General features: G+C 27.5%; 1 protein-coding gene across 1 annotated transcript; it reads left to right on the top strand.

Moving 5' to 3' along the window:
- The first annotated feature begins 460 nt into the window (after window positions 1–460).
- Rpi (Ribose-5-phosphate isomerase) lies at window positions 461–27,039 on the top strand. Its single transcript, XM_067282656.1, has 8 exons — window positions 461–764; window positions 7,019–7,079; window positions 9,808–9,863; window positions 11,631–11,690; window positions 14,700–14,833; window positions 19,955–20,093; window positions 23,727–23,826; window positions 26,747–27,039. Exons 1-8 carry the CDS (start codon window positions 591–593, stop codon window positions 26,842–26,844), a joined length of 822 nt encoding a protein of 273 aa, XP_067138757.1. The 5' UTR covers window positions 461–590; the 3' UTR covers window positions 26,845–27,039.

Raw genomic sequence — 27,039 nt, 5'->3', positions numbered from 1 at the left:
GTACCCCTATTTAGGAGGAAATAAAACCCCTAAGTTGGCACCACTGCTTTGATAATATTGTTTCTGTGCTGCCCTCTGGAGATTAAATTAATAGTAATATATTTTAGTTTTCGTTTTAATTTTTTAAAAGTTTTTTTTTAAGTTTTACGTACATTAAAATCAACCAATGAAGAAAAACAAAAATACATATATTTAAATATAACACTTAAAATAGAATATTTAATGTGTTTGTTTATGAAATTAATAACAGTCATTAATTTGTAGCGCCATCTCGACGTATTTCGATTCTGTCTTAAAAATTCATATTTGCAATTTAAATAATCCTGAATTGTTAAATAAAGTAATATATTCGTCATCAATAAAAATAACGTTTTTTTTCCCTCAAAAATGAAGAATTAACACCGACTAAATTTAGCATCGACACTCATTTTAGTTAACTAAAATAAATATACAGATAGAAAAATGAGTTTAGTTACAGCCAATTTTTCCTGACTCAAATGATCAATCATTTATATCAATTTTAAATAATATGTCATCGTAAATAGTTTGATACTTGTTAAAATATTTCAATTTCAAAAACACGTGAGGAGATGATTGGCTTATCAATACGGATATTTACGTATTGTCCATCAGTGGTTTGGGGCAAATGTAATCATTATCGTCACTCTGTCCAAGGACTCTCTTCGATACACTTCACAAACATGGATAAAGTCGAAATTGCTAAGAAATTGGCGGCGCAAAAGGCGGTAGATTGTCATATTAAGGTAAAGAAATTAAAATATATTCACATAAATCGATTATTATACACATTAATTTAACAATCAATAAAATTCTTAAATTATATGGTTATTTAAAAGATTTTAAAGTTAAACTTTGTTTATCATCATAATAAATGGACACACACTGCATATACTTTGTATAAACACAGGCTATAAGCTAGGAAATTTATATTATTAAATCTAAAATATTAAGTGATTTTTTTTATTTAAAAAATGTATTAATGACTACAGTTATTAAAAGAATAATTTTTTAAACCATATCCTTTGAAGTGATAGATGTTTTAGTTATTTTTATGGAGTTATAAAACTGAATTTTCAACATTACAAGATAAATACTCATAAACTGAAACAAAATTATTGAATGAAAGTTTGAAATGGTTTACTTATTAGTATTTTAAAAATAGAGATGGATTTTTCTAGAGTACATTTTGATAAAATTTCTAATTGTATTTTATACTTTTTCCTTCCTTCTCTTCTAGCCCAAACTTCAGAGTTTGCTGTTGTCTTTCTTCGATATCGACCTTACAATTGACGTGCGGTTTTTATTTTAATTGAAATCCACATAGTTTTGTGGATTTAATTGTTTTAAATAAACTTTACTTATATTCGACATAAAAGTAGTGAAATAAAGAATAATGTGAATAAAACCCAATAGTCTTTGTCTCTGATGAAATGCGGTACAGACGAAATAACTACGGTTAAACCAACTGTGAAGTTAAATCAATTAATCTATTGAGAAAAAGAAAATTTTCAAGGGAAATTGATACTTAAGCAATATATATAAAAGTTTAAGTTAAGGACTTTGTAGTTTTGTTATGTAGAGATATTGACATAATATTTTTGTTAAAATGAGAAAAATTAGTTTTTAGTTTAATAAATTTTTGTTTTTGAAAATTTGTATCGTTCAACTAATTTTCTATACTATTGACAATTCTACATTTCATAAATGTTACAAGTTTTTAAATTAATTTTATTTTCAAAAACAAAAATGATCAAAATATTTGAATTTTTTAATTCAGAAGTTTAGACCTTCAAAAAATTTTATGATTTTTGTTGAGATGACCATGTTTTACATGGTTTGCAGTAGTTTTTTCTTCTATACTTTATTTTTCACTAAAATATTATAGTTCATTTAATGAAATAATTTAACTCATTCTTAATTTCTCTTAGTGTTTTTTTTTAATTATTGTTTTATGTAAGGTTTTAGTATTTCAAATGCATATATATAAAGACAGTAGCAACTCTACAAAGCATAAATAATTGAATAAGTGTTAATTATTAGAAAGATCTTTATGTGAAAACAAGATTTAAACAAAGCTAGACTGTCTTATTGCTATGTAATTCTTGCTTATGTAATTTTTGGATAAACTTAATAATTGGTTCTTGTTGATGTATGATTTGGATTTACCATGATTTAGATCTTCAGTGTATAAATTGCATACACAATCTAGACTTAGTCCAAGGTATTACATAAGCTAAGAATTATAATTACAATACAGTACATATTAATATATTATATGCTTAAAAAACTAAGATTCTTTGTTATTTTAGCTGATAATCTTTATATTTTGTGATGTAGTTTGAACAAAGATGATAAACTACATGTTAGTACTTCAAAATCTTTGTTGTTTAGTTACTTTTGTTTTATAAAATTATAAATTATATATGATATGCATAAAAATGAAGTTTGTATAAAAAAATTTAATAACCCTTTTAGGTAAATTGTATAATATATGTTTGAATGTAATTTTATAAACAAACAGTTCTTGATTTTTGGACAACTTATTTTTTTGTATCTGATGCTTTGATAGCCTTAAATCACTTTTAAATATCAAATTTCCATTTGTATACATTTTCTGCTAACAAACACTTATTTCAAGCTATTTGCAGTGATGTTTTCAAACAGTTTTAGTTTTGACTATAATTATGGTTTTAATATGTTAAATATTGCTTTATACAATACAATATATTCACTCAATATAAACATCCACAACAAACCCAATATATAGTAATAAATTCCTCCAACTGCCTTATATCCTTTGCTATAATTTAGCAATAATGATAATAAGGCATTAGGTGCCATCTCGTGATGATGCCTAACTCCTCCCTCTAGGTGCCAAATTTATTAGTAATTTATAATTATTACAATATATTCACTGTAAAAAGAGTAAAACTTTCCTATCTTTATAAGGAATGTTATGATTTTTCTTCTTAGCTTTCTTTGAACAGAATGCCCTTTATAACACACAACTGTATGGTTTGACTTTCAAGCATTCAACTTTTGCATACATTTTAAAGAATACATTATATCTGAAAGTTGAAGATTGTCTGCAATCATATTGAAAATAAAGATTTTATTTAATTACTACAAAGAAAATTATCAGTTTCTTATAAAATGTTGCCAAATATCCTTTATTTTAATTAGGCTTGTTCTGTATTGAAATGAGAAAGGATTCAATTTATCTTTTATTTTCATTTTTAAATGCCTATCCTTATAGATCAATTCATATTCTTTCCCATAGAAAGATACGATTTATCGTTAAATATTTTATCATTCTTGAAACCGTGTCAGTATGTTTTCTTTTTACAAAGGAAAAAATACCGACACGGTTTCAAGAATGTTTAAATATTTTAAATCAAAATCTAATAAATATGAACAATGTTTAGTTATTAACTAAAAACATCATTGAAAATTACCTTTTTGGAGAGTGGTAGTATTAATCATTTTTATATGTCCTTTAGGCTGTGTGTCCAAGAACCTGATCATTAAAATATCCATACTGTTTATTGGGAATATCTTTTTAAAAATTGCCAAATTATTCTTCTCATTTAATTATTTTTTATCCATATCTCTACACTTTTATTACAGTGTATTCTTTTCAATGATAGAGATCCTTCTTATAGTTGAGGAATCTGGGGTCTGGGTGGTCCTCCTAAGACTAATGTTACCAAATTTTCCTCAGGGGAAAAAGATTTTGTGACAAAATTATGCACGTTGAAAAAAGTATTGTTGCCAACAATTTTGAATAGTTACAGCATCATCTAATGATTTTACTTGCAAGCAGTTTTCAACTATATTTACCAGAAAGTTAAATATGATTTTCATCGTAAAAAGAAAATGGCTCAATTTTGTTAAGTAAAAAGTTTGCATTACTTATGAATTTTGTAAGAATTGTTAAAAACGAAAAATAAATCATTAGGGAGTTTAATAATTTGCAATAGAAATTATTCTATTGCAAATTTTGAATAATTCAATCATTAATAAATTTGAAATTTTAAAAGTGTTATACTTTTAAAAATTTTTAGTTCTGATTTTTGTTTACAAGAAGTTTGTTGATTTCATGTAGAGAAAAAGTTATCACTAAAAACGTGTAAGAGTTTTTAAGTATTTGTTCATCAGTAACCTTGGAAAAATTTAATCACTATGATACCCTAGTGAAAGATGTTCAATGATAGCACTTTTGATTGATTATTTCTAAAAGTTGTTATAAAATGTAGTGTTGATTTTAAATGTTTATATCAGATGATGTACTAAAAATCATAAATTAAATATAATAAATATCTAATTATTATATTGGGTCTTGAAAGTCATAAGTTATGGGTTCTATCACATGATTCAAGATATCTGTATATTTTAGCTTTATTGGACTTTTTATTTAAGATCATGTCATATTTTGGAAAAATTGCAATCTAAGAAAACAAATGTTTGTAATCTTTACTTTAAAAAATTTATAATTTTATATTTTTTTGAATAGGCTATGACATACAAAGCGATTTTTATGGGAGACATGTCGTCAGGCAACAGAAAAACCTGTTTCTTGAGCAGGGGGAGTGCAGTCGGCGGGGAGTCAAACCACTTTAATTTCGGGAGACTAAAACAATAGTGAATGAGTACGCATAGATTTATCACGTAATACAGCTCTTGTTTACAAGAAAAAATAAAAATAGAGGATAGTCACTTGTCGACGGTTGACAGGACACAATGTTTAATTTAATTACTGTATTTACTCGCTTATAAGACAGTCTTGCATATAGGATGAGGTATGACTTTTTAAAGATCAAAATAAAGAAAATTAGATTTATTAATACAATTCTAGTTTTATTTTGTTTAATCACAAATAAAATATGAAATTCACATAAATGCACACATTGACCCACAGAAACTACTGGCATTTTAAACTTTAATGAAAAATCTTGTAATATCAACAACACAATTTCTTCGTGTAAGGCTGGACTGGACGATCAGAAACCTGTCATGCCAATTTTTAACAGTTGAATCCATTCTCTGTCGATTACACTTATGAGTTTCTCCGAATTCTGATTTTTGAATAATTGTGTGTTTTCACGTGGGAATGGTTATTAAAACTTACATCAGGCTTTTGTATGATTTTGGAATTCAATTCAAATGCTTTGCTTTTCCTACTGCTATTCATCTTTACTCATGACAATACGCAAGAAGGATTCAAACGACCCAGATAAAATACTTTTGTTTTTTAAATGCCAGAGGGTGAGCTTCCAATAAAAAATGCGAATATATGGTTTACAAAAATTATTGCATAAACACAAAGAATCCTTCGCACATATATATAGGACAACCAAGTTTTTGAAGCAGTGAAAAATGAATAAAAACCTCGTCTTATATACGAGTAAATATGTTAATTCAATCGTAAAAACCAATTTACAGTATAACAACACTATTAAAGAATATCATGACAAGGTACTCAAAGATATATGCTTTTGCACCATTAGCAAAAATTTATGATTATCAGATAGAAATGTGAATTGTTTGACTCAGGCAACTTGTCTCCTCGTGTCCAAATGTTGGTAAATGTCAACAGGTTTTTGTTGCTTGGAGACATGTCTCCCGGGCAAGAAATCACCTAGTGTGTCATGTCTTATGTGTGTTATATGTTGAATATGTTTGATATATACTTTTTGACCTTCAGATTATTCATTACTTAGGGCTTTACATTCATAGGCAAGAAAATTCATTACTTCAGATTGTCCATAACTGATGTCTATACTGGAAGGGAGAGAGGGGGTAATGATGAATCAGACAAAGTCAAACGAGGGGGGTCAAGTATTGGTGGGCATTCATTTATTTCTTTAAATTTTATACAGTTTATGCCTTTTACTATATTTATTTCAAAATTTCTTGTACATTTCATTTTTACTTATGGTATCTATCAGTGATAAAGGTTTTAAGGGGGTTGAATTTTGTCAGATTTCCAAAGAGGGAAGGGAATTATGAAAACTTGGATAAGCTGGGATGGGATGGGGAGTAAAAATTTCAAGAAAAATGCAGATATAATTTTTGCACAGACCCTTAATTGTATTTATTTAATACTCTGAAATTTTATAAAAACACAATTTGATATTGTTCAGTATAAATCTATACTATTTAGTTTTGTTAAACTACATTATAGTTGAACTGATATTTCACATAAAAGAATTCAGCATATGTAATTAAAATGTATAAATAATAAAGCCAGAAAATTCATAGTTTATAAGGAGTATGAATTTTTTTAAACAAAGTATACAATTATATAATTTATGTTCATTATATATACTGTTTTACTAAAATATAACTAATCTTTAAAATGTTATGTATAGACATGTTATATACAAATGTTATATTTACATTTGTATTTATTTTTATTATTATTGTGAATTAGCCTATGTGTTTTAGAATTATCACCCTAAAATTTTAATTAACAGTTTTCTCACAACATTAATTCAAATAGAATTTCTATTGCAAAATGTCATTTTAATTAAAAAATTATTTTCATTTGTTTGAACTAATTCTTTATTTCATTCAAGAATTCATCTTTATTTTCATGTATAGTGTAAGAAGCTAAAATACTCTCCCAACTTTTTAAATAGAATTTTAACTTAAAGATTATTAATCATCTTTTTTGAAATAAAATAGTTCTGACTGACTAATTTTAACTTAAATTTATAATATAATTGATTTATAACTTTTAAGTTTAATATTTATAGTAATTAAATATTTGGCCTCCAATAAATGAATGCTGAAATTACAAAATATTGAACTGAAAAAAAATATATATATCTAAATATGAATACTTTATTGATTTTCTTTGATAAAGTTAAATAGATCAAATGAAAATGAAATGATGATTTGAAATTTTCAGTTATTTAATGAAACATTTTAAATTTAAATTAGAAAATTACAATACTTAATTTGAGATTTTTATATGGGACTTTTTGTATTTTAGGATAATTTTGTGGTCGGAATTGGTAGTGGAACAACTGCAGTATACGCTGTTGAACATTTAGGTTAGTAAACATTAAATTCTTAAATGACTCAATTTTGACTTATTGTATTTGAAAACTATTTATAAAATTATAATAATTAGTCTAAATTTTATTTATATGCAATGTGTTGATATAATTTAACTCTGATTTTTAAAAAATAGCTTTAATATTTTAGATTTATAAAATATCTTAAAAATTATCCAAAGGTTATAAATTTAAGATATAATGTAAATGTTACAATTACAAAGTTACAGTATAACTTGTATTTGTTACATTTACAGTTACAAGTTATACAATAACTTTGTTAAAAAATTTTTTTCATAAATTTTTTTAATCTTTTAATCAGAAAATGTTTCTACATTTGCCTTATATAGGCCTATTAATAAAACGTAACTTTGTTAAAGATTACTTATTACAGAGTAATTGCATTGATATTTATCATGGTTATGATAAATATCAAGTAGGTTTACTTGGAAAATTGTCTCCTAGATTAATAATTGTTTTGATTTTGTCACCAGTTGTTTTTGAGAAATTGTTAGTTGTTATTATTTTATACCAGATGCTCACCCTCTGGTGTTTAAAAACAAAACTATTCTATCTGGGTTGTTTGATTCATTCTTGAGTATTATCAGCAGTAAAGATGAAAAGCAATAGAAAAAGCAAAGCTTTCTGTTGCGTTTCAAATTGCAATTCAAAACCTTATGGAAGACTAATGTAAGTTTTTGTCTATTCCCACATGAAAAACAGATGATTGTTCGGAAATCGGTCGGTTATATTTATGAGCTTCTCTGAATTCTGAAAGTGTGGATTAAACTGTTAAGAATTGGCAGTTACCCCAATTGTCCAGCTTTACATGAACAAGTTATGTTGTTAATTTTAAAACATATTTTCTTAAAGTTTAAAATGCAAGTAATTTTGTGTGGGACACAGGGTCGGATTTAAGCATTTCGAAGCCCTATGCTGAACTCTGTAAGGCCCCTTACCAACCCTTCACAATTTTAGAAGTCAATCATAAAAAGAAAAGAATTAAATCAGATTATGGCTCTGATTTAATATCGATATTGGAAGAAAAAGATGTGAGGTTTCACTAGTCTTCTGTTTTATAACTGAATTTAATTAAATTTTCATTAAAATTTTTTTTTTAAATTGGTTTTATCAATTTTTTAAAAAAGATCTTACCGTATTTACTCAAATGTAAGACAATCTCGCATATAAGACAAGGTGTGACTTTAAAGATCAAAATAAAAGAAATTAGTTTTATTAATACAATTTTAGTTTTATCTTATTTAATCACAAATAAAATATCAAATGAACATAAATGTACACATTGTCCCACAAAAATTACTTGCATTTTAAACTTTTAGGAAAAATCTTGTAAAATCAACAATGTAATTTGTTCATGTAAAGCTGGACAATCAGGAACATTTTTTTGACAATTCTTAAGTCAAATCCACTCTCCATCAATTACACTTATGAATTTCTTTAAATTCTGATTTTTGAATAATCATCTGTTTTCATGTGGGAATGGATTAAAACTTATATCATGCTCCCATGTGATTTTGGAATTTCAGTCTGGATTTCAATTCAAAAGCTTTGCTTTTCCTATTGCTATTCCTCTTTATTCCTGAGAATATACAAGAAAGATTCAAATGACCCAGATAAAATACTTGTTTTTAAATACAAGAGGGTAAGCATCTAGTAAAAAATGTAAATACACGGTTCACAAAAATTACTTGCAAAAGCGCAAAGAATCTTTCACTCATGCATATAGGATGATCTGGGATTTTGAAGCCATGATAAATGAATAAAAACCTCGTCTTATATGTGAGTAAATACGGTATGTTAATTCTTAGAAAAAAATTAATGAAATACTACACAAAATAAAAAGTCGAGTATATTTTGTTGGTTTGTAAGAAAATGTTTATGACAAAATTTGACTTCAATTTTCTTTTTTGTACAAACATTTGAGGCCTCTTGAAAGTTGAGGCCCTAAGCAGCAACTTTACATAGCTTTTTACTTGTAAATCCGGTCCTCATAGGACAATGTCAAATCTGATGTTTTTTAACACAAAGGGCACAAATATGTATAAAACAATTCATTCATTTGTTTTGATACCACATAATGATGTGTCCTGCTAGCAATAATTATTTGCCTATAAAATTTCTTGATAAACAGCTACAAGCAGCATATATCATTATATCAGACAGTAATATATGATTAATTTTCATTACTAGTTACAAGCAACCTAGATAAAGTAGCCAGTTTGTAAAAATGCAGCACCCTCTATAGTTCATGAAAAATGCAAATAAAACAAAACATTCATGGAAGTGTTAGCATGTTAGCCTCAAGTAAATGAAGAATGACTGAAGGCAAAATAAACTTACTACTTTTTAAGACAACTTTCCAAACATACTTTCATTGGTCTTTATAGTAATACTGTATATATATTTTAGATTTGCAATTCTGTTTACAACAAAATTGTTAATGAAACTGTTTCAAACTAGTAATGTGGCTAACTTTTCAGTTTAAAAATAATGAATTAATTATGTAAATTTAAATGATACAAGTCATAATAAATTTAGAAATTATATTAATATTTTATTTATTTTAGTCGTCATATTTTAAATCAACACTTTCTGAAATCTTTTAGATATAAAATTATACAAAAAAAATCTTATACAATGTTTTATACATATTTTAAAGTTATGCATTTTGTATAATTATTATTGATGTTTTACATTTTTCTAGCTGAAAGAATTAAAAAAGAAGGCTTAAAAATTTCTTGTATTCCAACATCCATTCAGGTAGTAAAACTTTTTTAACTTTAAGCTATCAAATTTTATAAGATAAATAAACTAATTCTGGTTGAAAATAACATTTTTTTTTTCTTTTTTATTGTTGAAAATACTTAAAAATCATGTTTTTAATAATAAAAGTTCTAATACTTTGTATTTGAGTTAAATGAATTAATATACAGTGGTACCTTGTATAACGTACTTAATCCGTTCCAGGTGCACGTCCGTTAAGTGAAAACGTCCGTTATACGAAACGCATTTTCCCATAGAAATACATGTTAAAACATCTAATTCGTTCCACAGCATAAAATAACCATACTGTATCATAAAAAAAATGAACATGGGGTGCATTCTTTTATTCCTCTGCGTAACTCTGCACAAGCAACATCTGTTAAAAAATTCCTGCGGAACGCATTCCTAAATTCCGGTGGGAGTGCACGCCGTCAAACGGCAAAAACGGCCACTTGTAGCAGTAGTTTACGGTGGAAAGCAACATGGCATCCTCCATGGCTCAGATAGTTTCATTTCCGGGTCCATTATGTGGTTTTATGAATGAGAATTTAGAAATTGTGAAAGCACGAGTTAGTGCACGCGGTGATGTAAGTGTCTTTACGAATTTTTTTTCGAGGCTATTTTGAATGCTCTTTCAACAAATAATCCATTTTATGGGGCCTTTAAATTGGGACCTTTCTTTTGCCTTTTAAAGCTCATAGTTTAGAATTATAGATTCCTCCATCACGAATACTATCAATAGTGCGGGCGCTGCCATCTTTCTTTCTTTTACCGTCATTTCTAAATGCCTACAAATGGCAGCGCACTCCTGTAGTAGCAGAGACACAGAGCAACCGCTATTAAAGAACGCACCCATGGAGCAGTCACCAATTATGCCGGAAAGTGCATTGTTCGCAGCCAGTCCGTTGTTCGAGTCACGTAATGGCTAAACAGAAAGTCTGTTGTTCGCAGCGTCCGTTATTCGAGGCGTATGTTATACGAGGTACCACTGAACTTAATTTTTACTTGTTATAAAATGCTTTGTCCTTTTGAATATTATATTTTCTCTTCTTTTAATGTAGCTACCAATTTGGGTATTAATGAGGACTTATAACACCACAATCAAAAATGTGACCAGATTAGAACTTCTTTATTCTTTTAACTAACTACAAAGTGTACATTTCAGGCATTTTGATCTCTCTTCAGTTGGAGCATACAATTTTAAATAGTTAATAAAAATTGTATTTTGATTGGGGAGTGATAAGTCCTCATTAATAACCAAATTGGTAGAAGAGATAATTTAATGTAATTTAATATTTATAATGTTTTTCTTTTTTTGTAAATATTTTAGTTGGAATTTTGATAAAATGAAAAATTTGATTAAAATGGTTGTTCAACAAATGTGTCAATTTGCAAAACTAATAACCATATTTTATGTATACAGTCAACTCATCTTAAATGAACACTGATTAACAAATTCTTGTGTTAAAGTGGATTTTACTGTTGCCCTGGCAAAACATTGTTATTGCATGAAAATTAATTTTACAATAAAGTGAACAAAAATTTTACCACACTTTGTTAAACTGAACTGTAGATTATCTTCACAACTCCCAAGAAATAATCCTATTTCCAAGAATGATTACTTTTTATGCTTATTATTCTGTCTTAACCTGTTCAGATAATTCTGAAGCCATCAGAAATATAATTTTTAATACTGTTATGATATATATATTTTTTCATTCATTATTTTAAATGCTTCAAGTAAGCAATATTGTTATTTTTCAGTCCCAAATGTTAATAAGACAATATGGACTAAATTTATCAAGTTTAGAAGAGCATCCAGAGGTAAAAGTATAATTTTTTTTTTAATTTTTATTGTTTATATATTGGAAAATCATTAGACTGATTGTTATTAATTCTGCTGCTTCATTGGAAATAATGACTAAATTTTGAATTAAAGTATTAATGATCAAAATAATTTCAGATGACAGAATTTGAATTATAAAAAATTGACTTTTTTAACATTAAAAATTAAGTTTTATTTAACAAACATAATTAATAAAAATTAAAGTTTCCATTTTAAAGTAGAATCGTAACTAGAAAGTAGTCCATCGAAAAGTAGAAAATACCAGGTTGTTCAATAAGTTTTGTCATTTTTCGATAAGAAAAACACAATTTTATAGTTTGAAATACATTTTATTATTCAATATAATCTCCCTGAACTTTAATATACTTGTTCCAGTGATCTTCTTCTAATTTATGGATTCCATCCCTGAAGTGAGAATCTGGAAGACTGTTGAAATATGCTTCCACGGCTGCTATTACCTTTTTGTTCGATGAAAATTATTTCCCACGCATGAATTTTTTGAGATGTGAGAACAGCCAGAAGTCAGAGGGAGCTAAATCTGGCGAATAGGGAGGATGTTGCAACAATTCGTATTTTAATTTACTGATTTTTGTCATGGTTTTTTGAGATGTGTGAGAGTATGCATTGTCTTGATAAAAAATGATTTTTTTCTTCTGTAAACCAGGTCTTTTCTCACAAATTTTTACATCCAAAAGGTTACAATAATAATCTGAGTTTATTGTTTTCCCAGTTTGGAGGTAATCCACGAACAAAATTCCTTTTGCATCCCAAAAAAACTGATGCTAACACCTTTTTGGCCGATTTCTGGACCCTAACTCACTTCAGAGCCGAAGTACAGGGTTCACACCACTCCTTAGCCTCTTGTTTTAATTCAAGATCATGGTGGTAGATCCAAGTCTCATCCATAGTGATGAAACAACGCACAAAATCCTTTCTATCCTTTCTAAAATGCTGCAAATGTTGCTGAGAAAGTCACATTCAAATGTTTTTTTGTTCCATTGTTAGCGAATGCGGCACCCATTGTGCACACAGCTTTCTGTAACTCAAAACTTCAGCCAAAACATTGTTCACACTGCTCAATGAGATCCCTAGGGCTTCTACTAAATCTCTCTTTGTTAATTGACGATCTTCCAAAACCATATGCTGTATTTTTGCTACGATTTCTGGTGTTGATGCACTTTTTGGACATCCTTCACATGGATCGTCTTCAAGATTTGTATGACTACATTTAAATTCAGCAACCCGTCTTTCTACTATTCTAATTGAAGGTGAAGAGTTCTTATACACTTTTAACAATCATTCATGAATTTGTTTTGGTGCTACACCTTCAAAAAATAAGAATTTTATCACTGCATGATATTCAATTTTATCCATTGTAAAAAAATACAGTGAGGCATCAACTTTGAACAGCTGTAAATATATGAATGAGTTGACAGATCTACATGAAACTTCATGTGTGTTCATAAAAAAGTAGTATTATTTTTAGAGAAATAAAGCAACGAATAATGCCATCTCTTATGAAACGACAAAACTTATTGAACAACCTGGTAGTTTCTTGATTTATTTCAACTTTGAAAAAAAGTTTAAATCATCACAAATATCATATTGTTTATTATTTTACCATTAGTAAAATATTATTATATTATGATTTATTTGTTGATAAGATGCTGAATCATCTGAAAGTACAATTTCAGATCATTTAGCATTTCATTAATAAAAAAATATAGAAAAAAGAAATATATTGAAGAAATAAGATTAAAGGATTGAAAAATTATGTATAATTAGAAAATAAAATGTGTTTTCACAGAAAGAAATTTTGCTTTCACATTTCTAATTTGTCTCCACTAGATCGATTTATGAAAAAGTGCAGACAATTATAGGAACTGATTTTCTTTTTCCACAAATGAGCCAGCTTTTTAATTTTGTCTTTGAGGAACATCAGTTTCTTCAACTTCTTATTTTTCTATAGATTTATAGTGTCTTGCTTAGATGGTATTTTTGATTTATAAAGATGAAGGAAAAACAAACTAAAATCCACTTGTAAAATATAATGCTGACATTCAAAATGTATATTGATATGAAATAATGGTTACTATCCACATAAGTACCAATGCTGTAAAGACATCATGTGTACTTACATGACAGAAGAACTAATAGGAGAAACTTTGAGATTGTAACTACTAGCACAGTCTAAAGTCAACAACATGCAATTACAGTAGAACATGTTTAAGATAGAAATAATTAAATAATTTTTAATGATTTTATCTATTGTTTTATTATTTTTGTTAATTGTTTCATAAGCAAATTTTAATTTCATCGATATGATAAATGATTGCAAATACCAAACTGCAAATAAAGAATACACAAATTTGAAGCTTCTGCTACACACAAAATTGTGTTTTCTCTATTAATTTTTATAACTATCATGTTTACACTTGGAAAGTTTTGTTTTAGATTATTATCATTATAATTATTAAATATTATAAAAAAGTATCCAATAAAAATCTTTAAACTTTTCATAATTCTAAATTTTCTTTCGTAAGTCAACATCATTTCACTAATACGGTTGATGTAAATTATATTAGCTCTTTATGTAATAAAACTAACACTAATTGTAAAGTATAGAAAGTATTTTTATTATAAATGTGAAAAATTAAATTTATAATTGAGTTTTTACTATGTTATAAATGTGTTTCAATGCAAAACAGTGGAGATTAAAAAAATTGCAATTGTCTCCAAACTAAATTATTAAACTTATTATTAATTTCACCTAGAGTAAATTATATACTGTATTTTACAGACTATAAGATGCACTTTTTTCTTTGAAAAATTGCCTCCAAAATTCAGGTGCGTCTTATAGCCTGTAGCGTCTTATAGATATTTTTTTTTAAAATTGCTTAAAAATGAAGGTGCGTCTTATAGTCTGTAGCGTCTTATAGTCCATAAAATACGGTAATAGTAATAATTATCATTTATTTTGTATGAAGATAGATGTTGTTATTGATGGTGCTGATGAAGCAGACTTTCAGTTAACTTTAATTAAAGGAGGTGGAGGATGTTTAACACAAGAAAAGATTGTTGCTTCATGTTCAAAGAAGTTTGTTGTGATTGCTGATTATAGGTAAGATTTAATGAATTAAAAATTTCAAATATGGATTGTTATTAATTTTTATAAAGAATAATCAGAGTTAGAATTCTTATTTATTTAAAAAATATATTAATTATTGAAAATTACCAGTTAAATGAAAATTTCAATAATTAATATATTTTTTAATATATAGATAAATCTGGTGGCTTATTTTTTTCAGCAGTGAGCTTTCTCAGAACACCTCCTTGCACGTTGTACAGGATTCAAATTTGGAAAGCATTCTGTATTCTGGTTAGGTTATGTAATAGTTTGGTTTTAGTTGATTACAGCAATGCAACACATGTGATCTGCCGAGGGGGAATGCCTTCTGGGAGGTCTTTTATGGGAGACTATCCCCTATTTAGATGTTATAAACATGAAGAAAACCCAGAAAACTCCACATGGTCAGCCTGTTGGTCAGGCATGAACCTCTGACCAACTACCAATGTTCAGTTGTTTTATCTACTCAGCCATTGGTGGGCACTTAATTTATGTAATGAATATCCTCACTCCAGTATTTTATCTACCATTGCTATACAGTGTGGTTGGGCATTGTGATTGATTGAATTTCTTGCTTATAGCACCACATGTCTTCAGCAGTCTAACATGGTACAGGATAATGTCTTCACAATAGTATTTACCAATTTGTCTGTTTATCAAGCACTTATAGCTTAGTGTATCCATTCTTTATATCACACCACCATGATTTCAGGATTGTGGTGATGTGATATGAAGAATGGACATACTGAGAATGCATACATGCATACCTATATGCAAAATGAATGATTTTATTTGTCACTTTCTGTGATGTTTTTTAGCATTGTAAATGGTCCCTCTTTTGTGTCAAATCAGCACACATTTAGAATCAAATGAGAAAATGAAATTACTCTGATTTTCAAACTGAACACTGGATCACTGGGGCAAGGGCATGACACTACTGAAAATTGGCTTAAACTGTATGCATTTTGGATATGTGTAGGACTTTAGTGTATACACTTTTTCTTCCCAAATGTCTGGTTACAATTTACTGCAATATCTGCATACCTGTGTTTTAATATGTCAAGCTGCAGTCTGATCTTCAATATTGCATCGATTGTGTTTGTCATCAGTATATATTGATCTTTCTGTTTAGTGGTTAGAGTGAGGATGACTTCATGTAAACATCTAGTGCTACTTTCTTGAAATGCTGACCAGTCACCTGGAAATCATACTGTGAGAGACTTCAAACTCTCTCTGGAAATATCAATCACTGACCATTCCCCTCTAATTTTCCAATAGTTATATTTTGAGTAAAATTATCTAGATGATGTCTTTGATCTATGAAAAAAGTGATGAGCTGATGGCACAGATACAGTATCAATTAAATAACTTTCAATCATAGTATATTTAACATATCCCTCTGTTTTACATTCTTAAATGTTATTCTTGATGTCAACAACTGCAAGTAAAAAGTGTATGAATTCAATTTCTGCACTATAGTGCTTAACATCATACATTATTTCAGAGATTTTGTTGAATTAAGCTGCATATTCTTCCAATCTTATGTTCATTCTTAAGTTTTGGATACCAGGGTACATACTTAGGAAAATTCCTTAGAATAAGATTTGATATATTTCACAAATATTAGTTTTGTTTTGGCCAAGCCAATAAATTCTGGTGTTCAAAAAGACATAAATGGAAAATATGGACAATAATACAAATCTTATGTCTGTATAATTATTTATTAATTTGTTCCTATTCTATAACACTTTTCATTTTATCATTTAAATGTATATGAATGTAAATAGCATGAAGATAATAATCACTAGAATATCACATAAATCAAAAATCAGTAAACATGAATATGGGAATCAAAATTTCTTTTGGAAATTCTTTTACAGTTTTATGTCCTTTGTTTTCTTCTGCTTCTGGAAATATGCCTCTGTACCACAGTTCTTTGTGCTTTATAATCTGTTTTATCCATCAATCTGTTTTTGCATGGATGATTGAGGATCCCATTGACTCAAAGGAGATGTATTGTGATAAGTATATAAATAGAAATTTTATGTATCAATATTTATACTCGACTTTTTGATTTAATAATGTTGCTTACACTTATTAGTCTCTCAACATCAGCTGAATGTGGTTTTGCAGTGAGAATTCTCACTAAAATATTAGAGACAATTTTATATTCTTCAGATTTTTGCCAATATTGGTAAAAGAGTATTATGAGATAGTTCTGGATCATATTTGGATGTGATTTAGGCAGAGACAAACTGCATAGTTACAATTACAATCCAAATTTATTGTTACAAAGAAGGATACTTACAACTGCATAGGATTTCAGTTGCTGGTTGCAGATACATCCTCAGGTGTCTTTTTCTTTTGTTAAAGGTAAGGGTTCCACTGATGTTGATCTTTTCTCTTCACTGAGAATGTTGATTGTGATGTTGGGGTTGACTAGGTGGACTGCCCCAGGGCAGTGTTAGGTGGTAATATGTAGCGAGAGAGTTGATGAGTTTGATTCAGAGTTGGGATGTGGACATGAAATTTCCATGTCTCTATATCAGTGGTTCTTAACCTTTTAGTGATGACAGACCATTTATCAAAATTTTTCTCTTGTCATGGACCATGAGCTGTTTGGCAGTAATATAAGTTCTTATAAGGTTGTTCTATAAATTAAACATGTATAAAATTATTCAAAACCAAGAGTATTATATTATTTGCAAAAATGTTACATTAATTATATTATTTTAGTGCAATTTTTGTAACTGCATAGTGTTTACCAACTGCTGGATTCTTTGTTCAGTGCTACTCAAAGCCAAACGCATGTCAGCACTGGCATCCAACCGATTTCGATGTTTACTTTTAATTATCAAAAGCACTGAGAATCCTTGCTTGCATGAATATGTGGTTGAAAATAAAGTTAGGTACCATAAAGCAATTTCTCGAATTTTAGAGAAAGCAATAGCTTTATGGCTCCAAAAATCTTCAAGATTAATTTCTGTCTCAAAAGTATCCTTGCAGTTACTATCGTGTTACATTTCAATTAACTCTTCTTGTATTTTATCCGGCACCTCAGAAATGTTGACTATGAAAGGATTGTGGATCAGTTTCCGAATAATGTCTTCCAGGAGGTCTTTTAAAGGAAACTGGCCCCTATTCAGGTGTTACAAACGTGGAGAAAACCCGGAGAACTCCACGTGCCAGCCTGTCCGAACGCAGTGGGAACCTGCGACCAAACTCTCAGTGTTTAGCGACAGAACCGCTCGGCCACTGGTGGGCATCTCAGCACACTGTCTGTCAATAATTGGGTTCAATGTATCAAACGCAGAAAAATTCTCTCTTTCAACTATGCTGATCAATAGGTCGAGGTCGATTTTAGCGATAAACGTACTGATTTTACCTTCAAATGCAAATATATTGCTAGTGCCTTCCAATTTCATATTTCCTGACTGTTGCAGTTGAAGGTTCAATTTATTTAGTTTGTGCAAAAAAATCCACTAAATAAGCAAAATGTATTTGAAATTTGAACTGACAAAATTCGTCGTCAACTCGTCGACATTTATTTAATAATTTTAGGATGACTTCACGGACCACTTCAGGTGCTTTCAGGGACCAGCAGTGGTCCACGGACCACCGGTTAAGAATCACTGCTCTATATCAACAATCTTATGTAATCACTTTATAATTACACGTTGTTCCAGGATATTTTTAGGTCCTCACACATCAATTCTTCCATTTCTTCAATGTTCTTGGAATTTGATTTTTACAGTGGTCATTTTTATTATTATGTTTATTATCTTTTTCTGTAATGCTTGATTTTGATACTTGTAGTGAGAAGGTTGTATTGATAACGACTTTGGTACATTTTTGCAGATCATGATCATAAGGAGATAGAATCATTGCCCTTTGGCCATTGTTTTCTTTTTTTTTTTTTTTTTTTTAACATTATTAATACTCATACTCATCATTGTCTCCTTTCTGTGATTATTTATTCATATTGATAAGGAGTTAAACCTATTGGAAAAAATAATAACGAAAATAATAATGCCCAGCCACAGTCAGTTGTAATGACAATTGAATGCATAAATATTAATAAACATTTATGAAATATACAAATCATAAAAACTATTTGCACACACAAGAAAATTGAAATTTAATGAGATGAGGAATTTAATAAATAAATGAAATAAATAAAAAACTGTGTTGGTAGTAAAATACTTATGTTTTCATAGCAGATCAAGAGTTATAGAAACACTCTAAGTGAGTATGAATACATTTGACCATTAATGTTCAATTTTAATCATTAGATATGCACAGTGCTCACTCTGTGCCTGCATGTGATATAATTTACTACATGATACATGATGATTATGATGTGGCTGCATAAAAAATATCTTACTGTATATATGTGATACAAATGGTAATCCTGCCAACATTCCTTCCATAGCTCTTTTTCATTGAATGAATAATATTTACACTGCATAATTTAGGTAAATATTTTAACTTTAACATAACAAAAAGGAAGAAATACTTATAAAACCCAGAAATTGCACAATTGATTATTGTATAAATATGGGATATCCATTGCACAATTTAAAATTCCCACTACACATCTTGTGTCCAGTTGCATGTTAGAAAATGCACTGACATATATACATATTTATACATAGTTGTTGTTTTAAATGCATTTAGATTTACAATATGTAAGCAGTATATGTTTAGATATACTGCTTACATATTGTAAATCTAAATGCAAATCATAAATTCCATTCTATTTATACTTTTTTAGAATTTTTTTTTAAAAATGTAATTAAATATTTTAACCATGATATTTGTCAAAACAATATTATATTTTATATAATCTGTCTACTGTATAATATCAAATTCTTGTTGTTAATAATAAATTAATTTTTAGTCTAATAAAATTTAGCAGATTATATTAGTACTAAGCATTTGATTCAATCATACCAAATGATGAATTAATTATTAATATATTTACAAGTTGGAATATTAATTATTTATCAAGAATATTTAAAAAGTTATAATTGTGAATATTGAAAGATAACATATTAAAAAAAATTAACTCTGAAGGATTTATATTTATTGAAATGAAAATTTGCTTTATTCCAGAAAAGATTCAAAGAATTTGGGAGATAAATGGACAAAAGGCATTCCAATTGAAGTGATCCCAATGGCATACATTCCAATTCAGCTTAAATTAGAAAAACTTGGTGGACCAGCAATATTAAGAATGGCTAAAGCTAAAGCTGTAAGTAGAGTTTTTGTAAATTATAAGATTTAAGAAGTATTACTTCTTCAATCTTTTAATCTAAAGAAAGAAATTGCTTTTTTAAGAAGTAAAATAATATACGATATATCTTTCAAGATAATCAAATCTTTCATTACTAGATTATTGTAGGATCTATCTTGGCTAACTATTAATTATCAATATAAAGTAATTTGATGTAAAGATATCATCTTAAATAATCTGGTGTTTAAAGTTTGATTACTATACAGTTCACACTTATGTTTATATATATTATTTTAACATATGCTACATATTAAATTTCTGTTAATACAAGAATTTAAAATAATAGTACTGTTTTGAATTTTTGATGTTCTTCCTTATTTTTACATATTTTTCCAATTTCACTCTGGACCATACTTATCAAAACAGCAACAAACAAAATAAAGTTAGCCATATAAATGGCATCCTAGTGCCTTGGATAACAGATTAAATTGGAATTTTAAATAATAAAGAAATGTATATTTTGCTTTCAATATGTAAACAGCTCTGCATTTTATAATTTCTAAAGAGTTAATAAGATTTCATCTTGTCTTTAGAAAGAATTTGTTTTTTATTGATAGTTGAATATATAAAGTTAAGACAATTAGAATTTGATATTAATAAGTTTGTTTTATTTTGTAGGCTTTATTAAATGTTCAAGTAAACAAATATAAGGGGGCATTCACTTTTGTTTGTTGTATACAATAAAGCAAATAAGTTTACATAAGTTGTTTTATCAAATGAAAAGATTATTTCTAATATACAATTATTTATATAAAATAGCACATAAAAATATACATAACATGTATGTAATTGTTGAAGTTGATTTTAAAATAGTAATCAAATAATATTTTTATGTATTTGAAAATTATTGTACTTTGGAACTATGTTGTAATTTTTATCTTTATTTCATCAATGCTATAGCTGTGTTTCCAAAACTTTCTCTAAATTATTTTTCTATTCATCAATACAATTTTATAATTCACGTAACAAAATTTAGTTCTTTACTTATATTGTTATTTATTAACAAAGACATATCTGCAATAAGTTCACATAAAATGGTGGTAAATTTGTTAAAAATTCATTTATCTTTCTTCCAGATTATTAAATTAAAAGAATTATGCACTTGAACCTATCTGATTGTGTAATCTTTGAGTTGATTAAATTATACCACTTTACTTGCTTTCTGCCAAACTTATGTTTATTTTTATTTTCTTCTGTTTCTCCTTACATGACACTGGTTTTTTTTGTTAATATAGATATGTCTTGTTTACAGAACTTCTTCCAGCTATTGTTTATTTTTATTAAATGTTATTAGAGTTAAATTTACATATAACTCTAATTATATTTAATAATAATTTAAAAGATCAAACTTGTGGAATGCTGATAGAATATATAAGACAACACAAGTTTAGTAAAAAAAAAAAAACAGGTTTAATGTTTAAAAGGTTGTTATTTCAGACAAAACTCTCTTCCTGCTTTTTCTTTTCTTTCTTACTTAACATCCTCTAGTGTTCTAAAACATACAGCTTAAAAATATCAAAAAATTACAAAATTATCATACTAATATTAAAACTAAAAGAAATAGATAATACACAAAAATGGGAAAAATCAAATGCAATGTATATAGCATCTCTTGCACTTGTAAAAACTCAAATTATACATAGGTGAACTGAAAAGACAATTACTAATGCCATTTAAAGAACATGAAACTGATTTTAATTACAAGCAAATAGATTACATTTGTTTGTAATGTTTTACAAACATGTAATCTATTTGTCCAAAATAGATAAGAATAATGTAAAAATTTTTGATTATGAAGAATACATACACAATATAAACTTTAAGGAAAGTATATACATATATACATATCAAAAACTGGTAATGACTAAGTAACAATAATGACGAAGAAATAAACAATACTTCTGCAAGAGATTTGGAAACAGATTCTGCAAACAAGTCATCTCTACATCAATATAAAAAAAAACTAGCCACGTAAGGAGAAGCAGAAGAAAATAAAAATAAACATAAGTTTGGCAGAAAGCAAGTAAAATGGGAAAATTTAATCAACTCAAGGATTCCACAATCAGATAGGTTCAAGTGCATAATTCTTTTAATTTAATAATCTGGAAGAAAGATAAATGAATTTTTAACAAATCTACCACCATTTTATGTGAACTTATTGCAGAGATGTCTTGTTGATAAATAACAATGTGAGCAAAGAATTAAACTTTGCGATGCGAATTATAAAATTGTATTGATGAATAGAAAAATAATTCGGAGAAAGTTTTGGAAACACAGCTATAGCTTTGATGAAATAAAGATAGTCTGACAAAGTAAGCAATGGTGTAGATTAATGTTTCTTTCCTAAAAGAATATTTCAAAATTATTTTATTGATATTTTAGAAAAAATTTTATAAAATAGATAATTTTCTTATTTTATCAAAATGTAGAAAGTACATAATTTTGTAATTTATGTCATTTTTTTCTTTAGTTTTAAGTCTTACAATTTTAAATTGTTACTGAATGTCAAACTCATTTCAAGTATATGTTAATTCTTTCTCATATTGATAAATATTGCTTATATATTTTAAAATAAATTGATATATTAAAGTTGACTGTAATTTAAATTTCTCCCAGATATACTGTAGTTGTATATTTTGTCACTTCATTGAGGTAGTCAGTATTTAAAATTTCAAAAGTTATCCATAAATAAATAAATGTATTTTGGATATCATTTTCATTCCAATTAAAAATCAATCAAATTTAAGATATTTTATACACTCATAATAATTAATGATTATATGTATACATAAATATGAGAAAAGAGAAATTTTATTGGTTTTTTTAGTTTTCCTCAGGAAATTTTATTAAATAAACTTAATACACTTTTGTACACATTAAGAAATATTCAGTTTATAAAAGTACAATAATAGATAAATAAAAGAGATTAATTGAATATGAATAATTGTTGATAGTTATTATCATAAGAAATTTGAATGAATGAAAGTCTAAATATAAATTTGTTGTAGATTTTCATCCGATGGCAATAATTATAATTAATTATTTGAAGACGTAGTCCTTCCCAAAAGAGGAACCACCATTTATTAGCTTTGTGTTCCAGACAATACATTCTTGGTGACTGATCTTTCTTTTTAGACTATTGGCCGCCAAAAAGTCCTTTAAAAACACAAGAATACATCCAATTAAAAATACAAACATTTTTAAAACAGGAACTTTTAAAAAAGAAAGGCCACTTGCTAAGAATGTATTGTCTGGAACACAAAGCTAATAAATGGTTCCTCTTTTGGGAAGGACTGCCTTCAAATAATTGATAAATTTGTTGTGTTTTCAGATGAAAGCTATAAAAAATTTTTTGTTATCCTCTGAACATATTACATGCTATATTCATTTATTAATTAGCTTCAGTTTTCATTTATCTATTTTATTTTTTACAAATTAAAAACTGTCTAAAATATACCAGTATATTAAAATAAATGAACTAAATTTCTGTCTTTAAGTTGAATGAAATGTTTAAATTAAGAAAAAGTTATTAATTGTTTTAATTATTAATTTTTCTACAGATGATTATATAAATTGATGATTACTTTTTAGGGTCCAGTAATAACTGATAATGGTAATTTTATTCTGGATTGGCATTTTGAAAAGAATCATGATTGGGACAAGATTCATAAGTATATTAAACTCATACCAGGTAAAGATAAATTATTTGTTTATTCAAAGGAAATTTATAGTAAAACAAATTCAGTTAAATTTAGATAATGTTTTTGTAATATTTGAAATTTTATAACTAGAATTTATGAAATTACAAAATTATTATGAGTATTATAGAAAGAACTATTTTGTGATATTTGGATGTTTATTAATTGAAATACATACATAAATTTTAAAAAGAAAACAAAGAATATATTGGGTTTTATTTCTCATAGGTTATCTAAAGAATACATAATTTAATATACAAGGGGTGCAAAAGTAGGTATACAGTTGTTATTATGGAAAAAAACATACAGGGAGAAAATAGGAAGAAAAAACATTTATTTTCATGTACAAATTAAATCACAAATAAATAAGGTATACAAACTAATAAAAGATAATAAAAATAATAATAATGAACACCAAACATTTGTATTTCTCAGATTCTCAACTGTATACCTACTTCTGCACCCCCCCTGTATTATTTAAAGTTGATTTATTATATTTGTTTTACAATAATTGTATTTCCAAAAGCCAGCTCATATTTTTTAATTCATTTATCACACACTCAGTCATTATTTGAAAATATATTTTGTCATTATTAATTTGATATTACAATATTCATAAGAAAGTAAATGATTAATATTTTTCATTGACATATACAAAGTCATGTACTATGTTTTTGCACACTAAATTTATAAAAAGAAGCTTTTTCAGAAATGATTCAGTGTAGTAGCTGTCTTCAAATATATTCTTCCCTGATCTATACAACTTTTTTTCACACTCTGGTAATTTACATATGTTCTCAAAAGGATCTTTTTGAATACTGTTTAGTTACCTCTGTGTAACTTTTTAGGTTTCCAAAATTTTCATAAATTGTCTCCCTTTCAAAGCAAAATTTAATTTGGAGAACAGGAAGTGGACAGTTTGTGCTTTCCAGACTATTGGAGGGTCTCGTTCCCTAAATAAAAACTTTCTTCGAAAAGGAAAAAATTTAAATTAATTTTGAAAAAAGAAGTTGTAAGAAGATAATTAAACAGAATTACAAAAGATCCTTTTATAAGGACATATGTAAATTACCATTAGTATGCAAAAATTTTTGTAGATTAGGGAGGGAGTGCAATTTGAAGGCCAATACTAAATTGAATCATTTCTGCCAAAAACTTTTTTATAAATTTAGTTCACAGACAAAGTAGATACACCTTGTATATAATGTATGTATTCTTATTATATTTTTATAACTTATATAATCTTGGACAACTTTTGAACTACCTGCATATAACATATATAAAGTGGTCAAAAAGTGTAGAAACACCCATATAAAACAAATAGAGGTTGGCAGACAGAGATATAATAGCGAGGTTGAGGCCGAAGTTTTCAATGCGAAAACGTGTACGTTGGACGTTCAGCGCCGCTTTTCCTGTAAGCCTAGAAGTTTGGCAATGGTGTTTGGAAAGTCAGTGGAATCATGTTCGACATACGAAACGTCATTGTCAAACTTTTAGGCTTACAGGAAACCGGCGCTGAACGTCCGATGTACACGTTTTCACATTTGAAACTTTGGCCTCAACCTCGCTAATGTCTCGACACATGATATCAGATAGGGAAAACTTATTAGGCCATCTCATCAACATGGCAATCATTTTGAAATTGCCATTTTGGATTCACCTCTAATTTTTTAAATGGAAAAGGGACATGTGACATCAGACTAGTAGAGAATTTCACTAAAAACCAATGATAGGCTTAATTTTAATATGACCTTACTCATTCTCAAGGCTTAAATTCCTAGTTTTGTTTTAAATGGATGTTTCCAACCACATTTTTAGATCACCCTATGTGTATGTTTGTGTATTCTTATATGTGTAAAGGATGGTCTGGCTTATAGGTTTAATAAAAGAAATGAGTATAAATTGAAAACTTACCATACTATAATGAAAAAATTGTCTTATACAACAAAAACTATGGCAGATTTTTTACATTCAAATACACTTTAATACATGCATCGATAGTGTCATAGCAGATGTCCAACTTATATTCCACTTCAACCATGTATTCAGTAGCATGCGAGGTGTGACATTGTCGATAGCCTGACATATTCTGTGTCTCAGATCTTTCAAGCTATGCATAGATGTACAATACACTTGATTATTCACAAAATCCCAATGGAAAAAGTCCAATGGGGTAAGAACCAATTTAGCATCTAGGAAACTCCATTCAGAAATTGTTTTATCTAAATTTCAAAGTGGGGAGGAGCCACATCTTATTGAAAAATCATAAGTTGTGACTCGTTGTGACATGTCCAAATAACTCGCTCCATTCACTGTGGACTGTCATCTGGTCCTTTGTTAATGTGCACTTATTTTGCTATTCTGTACATGTGTCAGTAAATCAGTGTCAAGCTATGGTATTTTTCACAAATGGTCACAAATGTCAACATAAAATACACACTGACTTCTAGTATGCTATGAATAAAATGCAAGTTATAAATTTTTCTTTATTAAATCTCTAAGTTGGACACTTTATATATATAAAAGAAAAACAAAAAATTTATAAATACAGCATAACTTGAATATTAACAATTTTGGTATAAAATGCTAAAAAAAATTTCAGAACTTAAAATTGCTGCAATTATATTTTATTATATGAACATTAGTTGGGTTGATGTTTTAATTACAACTGTATTTTGTTTATGTTCAATGTCACATTTTATTCTATTTTATAATAATAGACAAAATAGCTGTTAATGTAATGGAAAAATTATTGTACCTATACAATGTTGTGCTTATACTTATATGCATGTTTATTATTAATTAATTTAATGTTATTTGTATGAAATTGAGAAACCTACAGAAATATCATCATAATTTATGTTTTAAATAATTTAAAATATTTATTTATAGATTTATTTTTTTATTTATTAGGAGTTGTTGAAACAGGTTTGTTTGTTAATATGGCAAGTAAAGCTTATTTTGGACAAGCTGACGGAACTGTAACGGAAAGAGAAGCACAATATATGTAAAATAATTAAAATAATTAATTATTTTGCTTTAACATTCCAAAGATGTGACAATGTAAAATCAATTACTTTTATTCACTCATAGTATTTTTAAAACAGCTACTAAATTTTATAAAATTTGTTGTGTATGAATTTTATAATTTGAATAGATTTTATGCTTCTGAATTATAAATTGAAATAAAGAGTAATTTTATTTTA

The sequence above is a fragment of the Centruroides vittatus genome, unplaced genomic scaffold, assembly GCF_030686945.1.
Source record: "Centruroides vittatus isolate TY-2023 unplaced genomic scaffold, ASM3068694v2 contig_963, whole genome shotgun sequence".
Taxonomy (NCBI): domain Eukaryota; kingdom Metazoa; phylum Arthropoda; class Arachnida; order Scorpiones; family Buthidae; genus Centruroides; species Centruroides vittatus.
The sequence above is the reverse complement of the archived record's forward strand: the minus strand, read 5'-3'. Positions and strand labels throughout refer to the sequence as shown.

What these genes read in the sequence shown, in the direction of transcription:
- Rpi (XM_067282656.1), top strand. Translation starts at nt 591, where the DNA reads ATGATTGGCTTATCAATACGGATATTTACGTATTGTCCATCAGTGGTT. An exon ending in GTTTAGAAGAGCATCCAGAG is followed by an intron (nt 11,691 to 14,699) that starts GTAAAAGTATAA and finishes TTTTGTATGAAG; the next exon opens with ATAGATGTTGTTATTGATGG. An exon ending in GTATATTAAACTCATACCAG is followed by an intron (nt 23,827 to 26,746) that starts GTAAAGATAAAT and finishes TTTATTTATTAG; the next exon opens with GAGTTGTTGAAACAGGTTTG.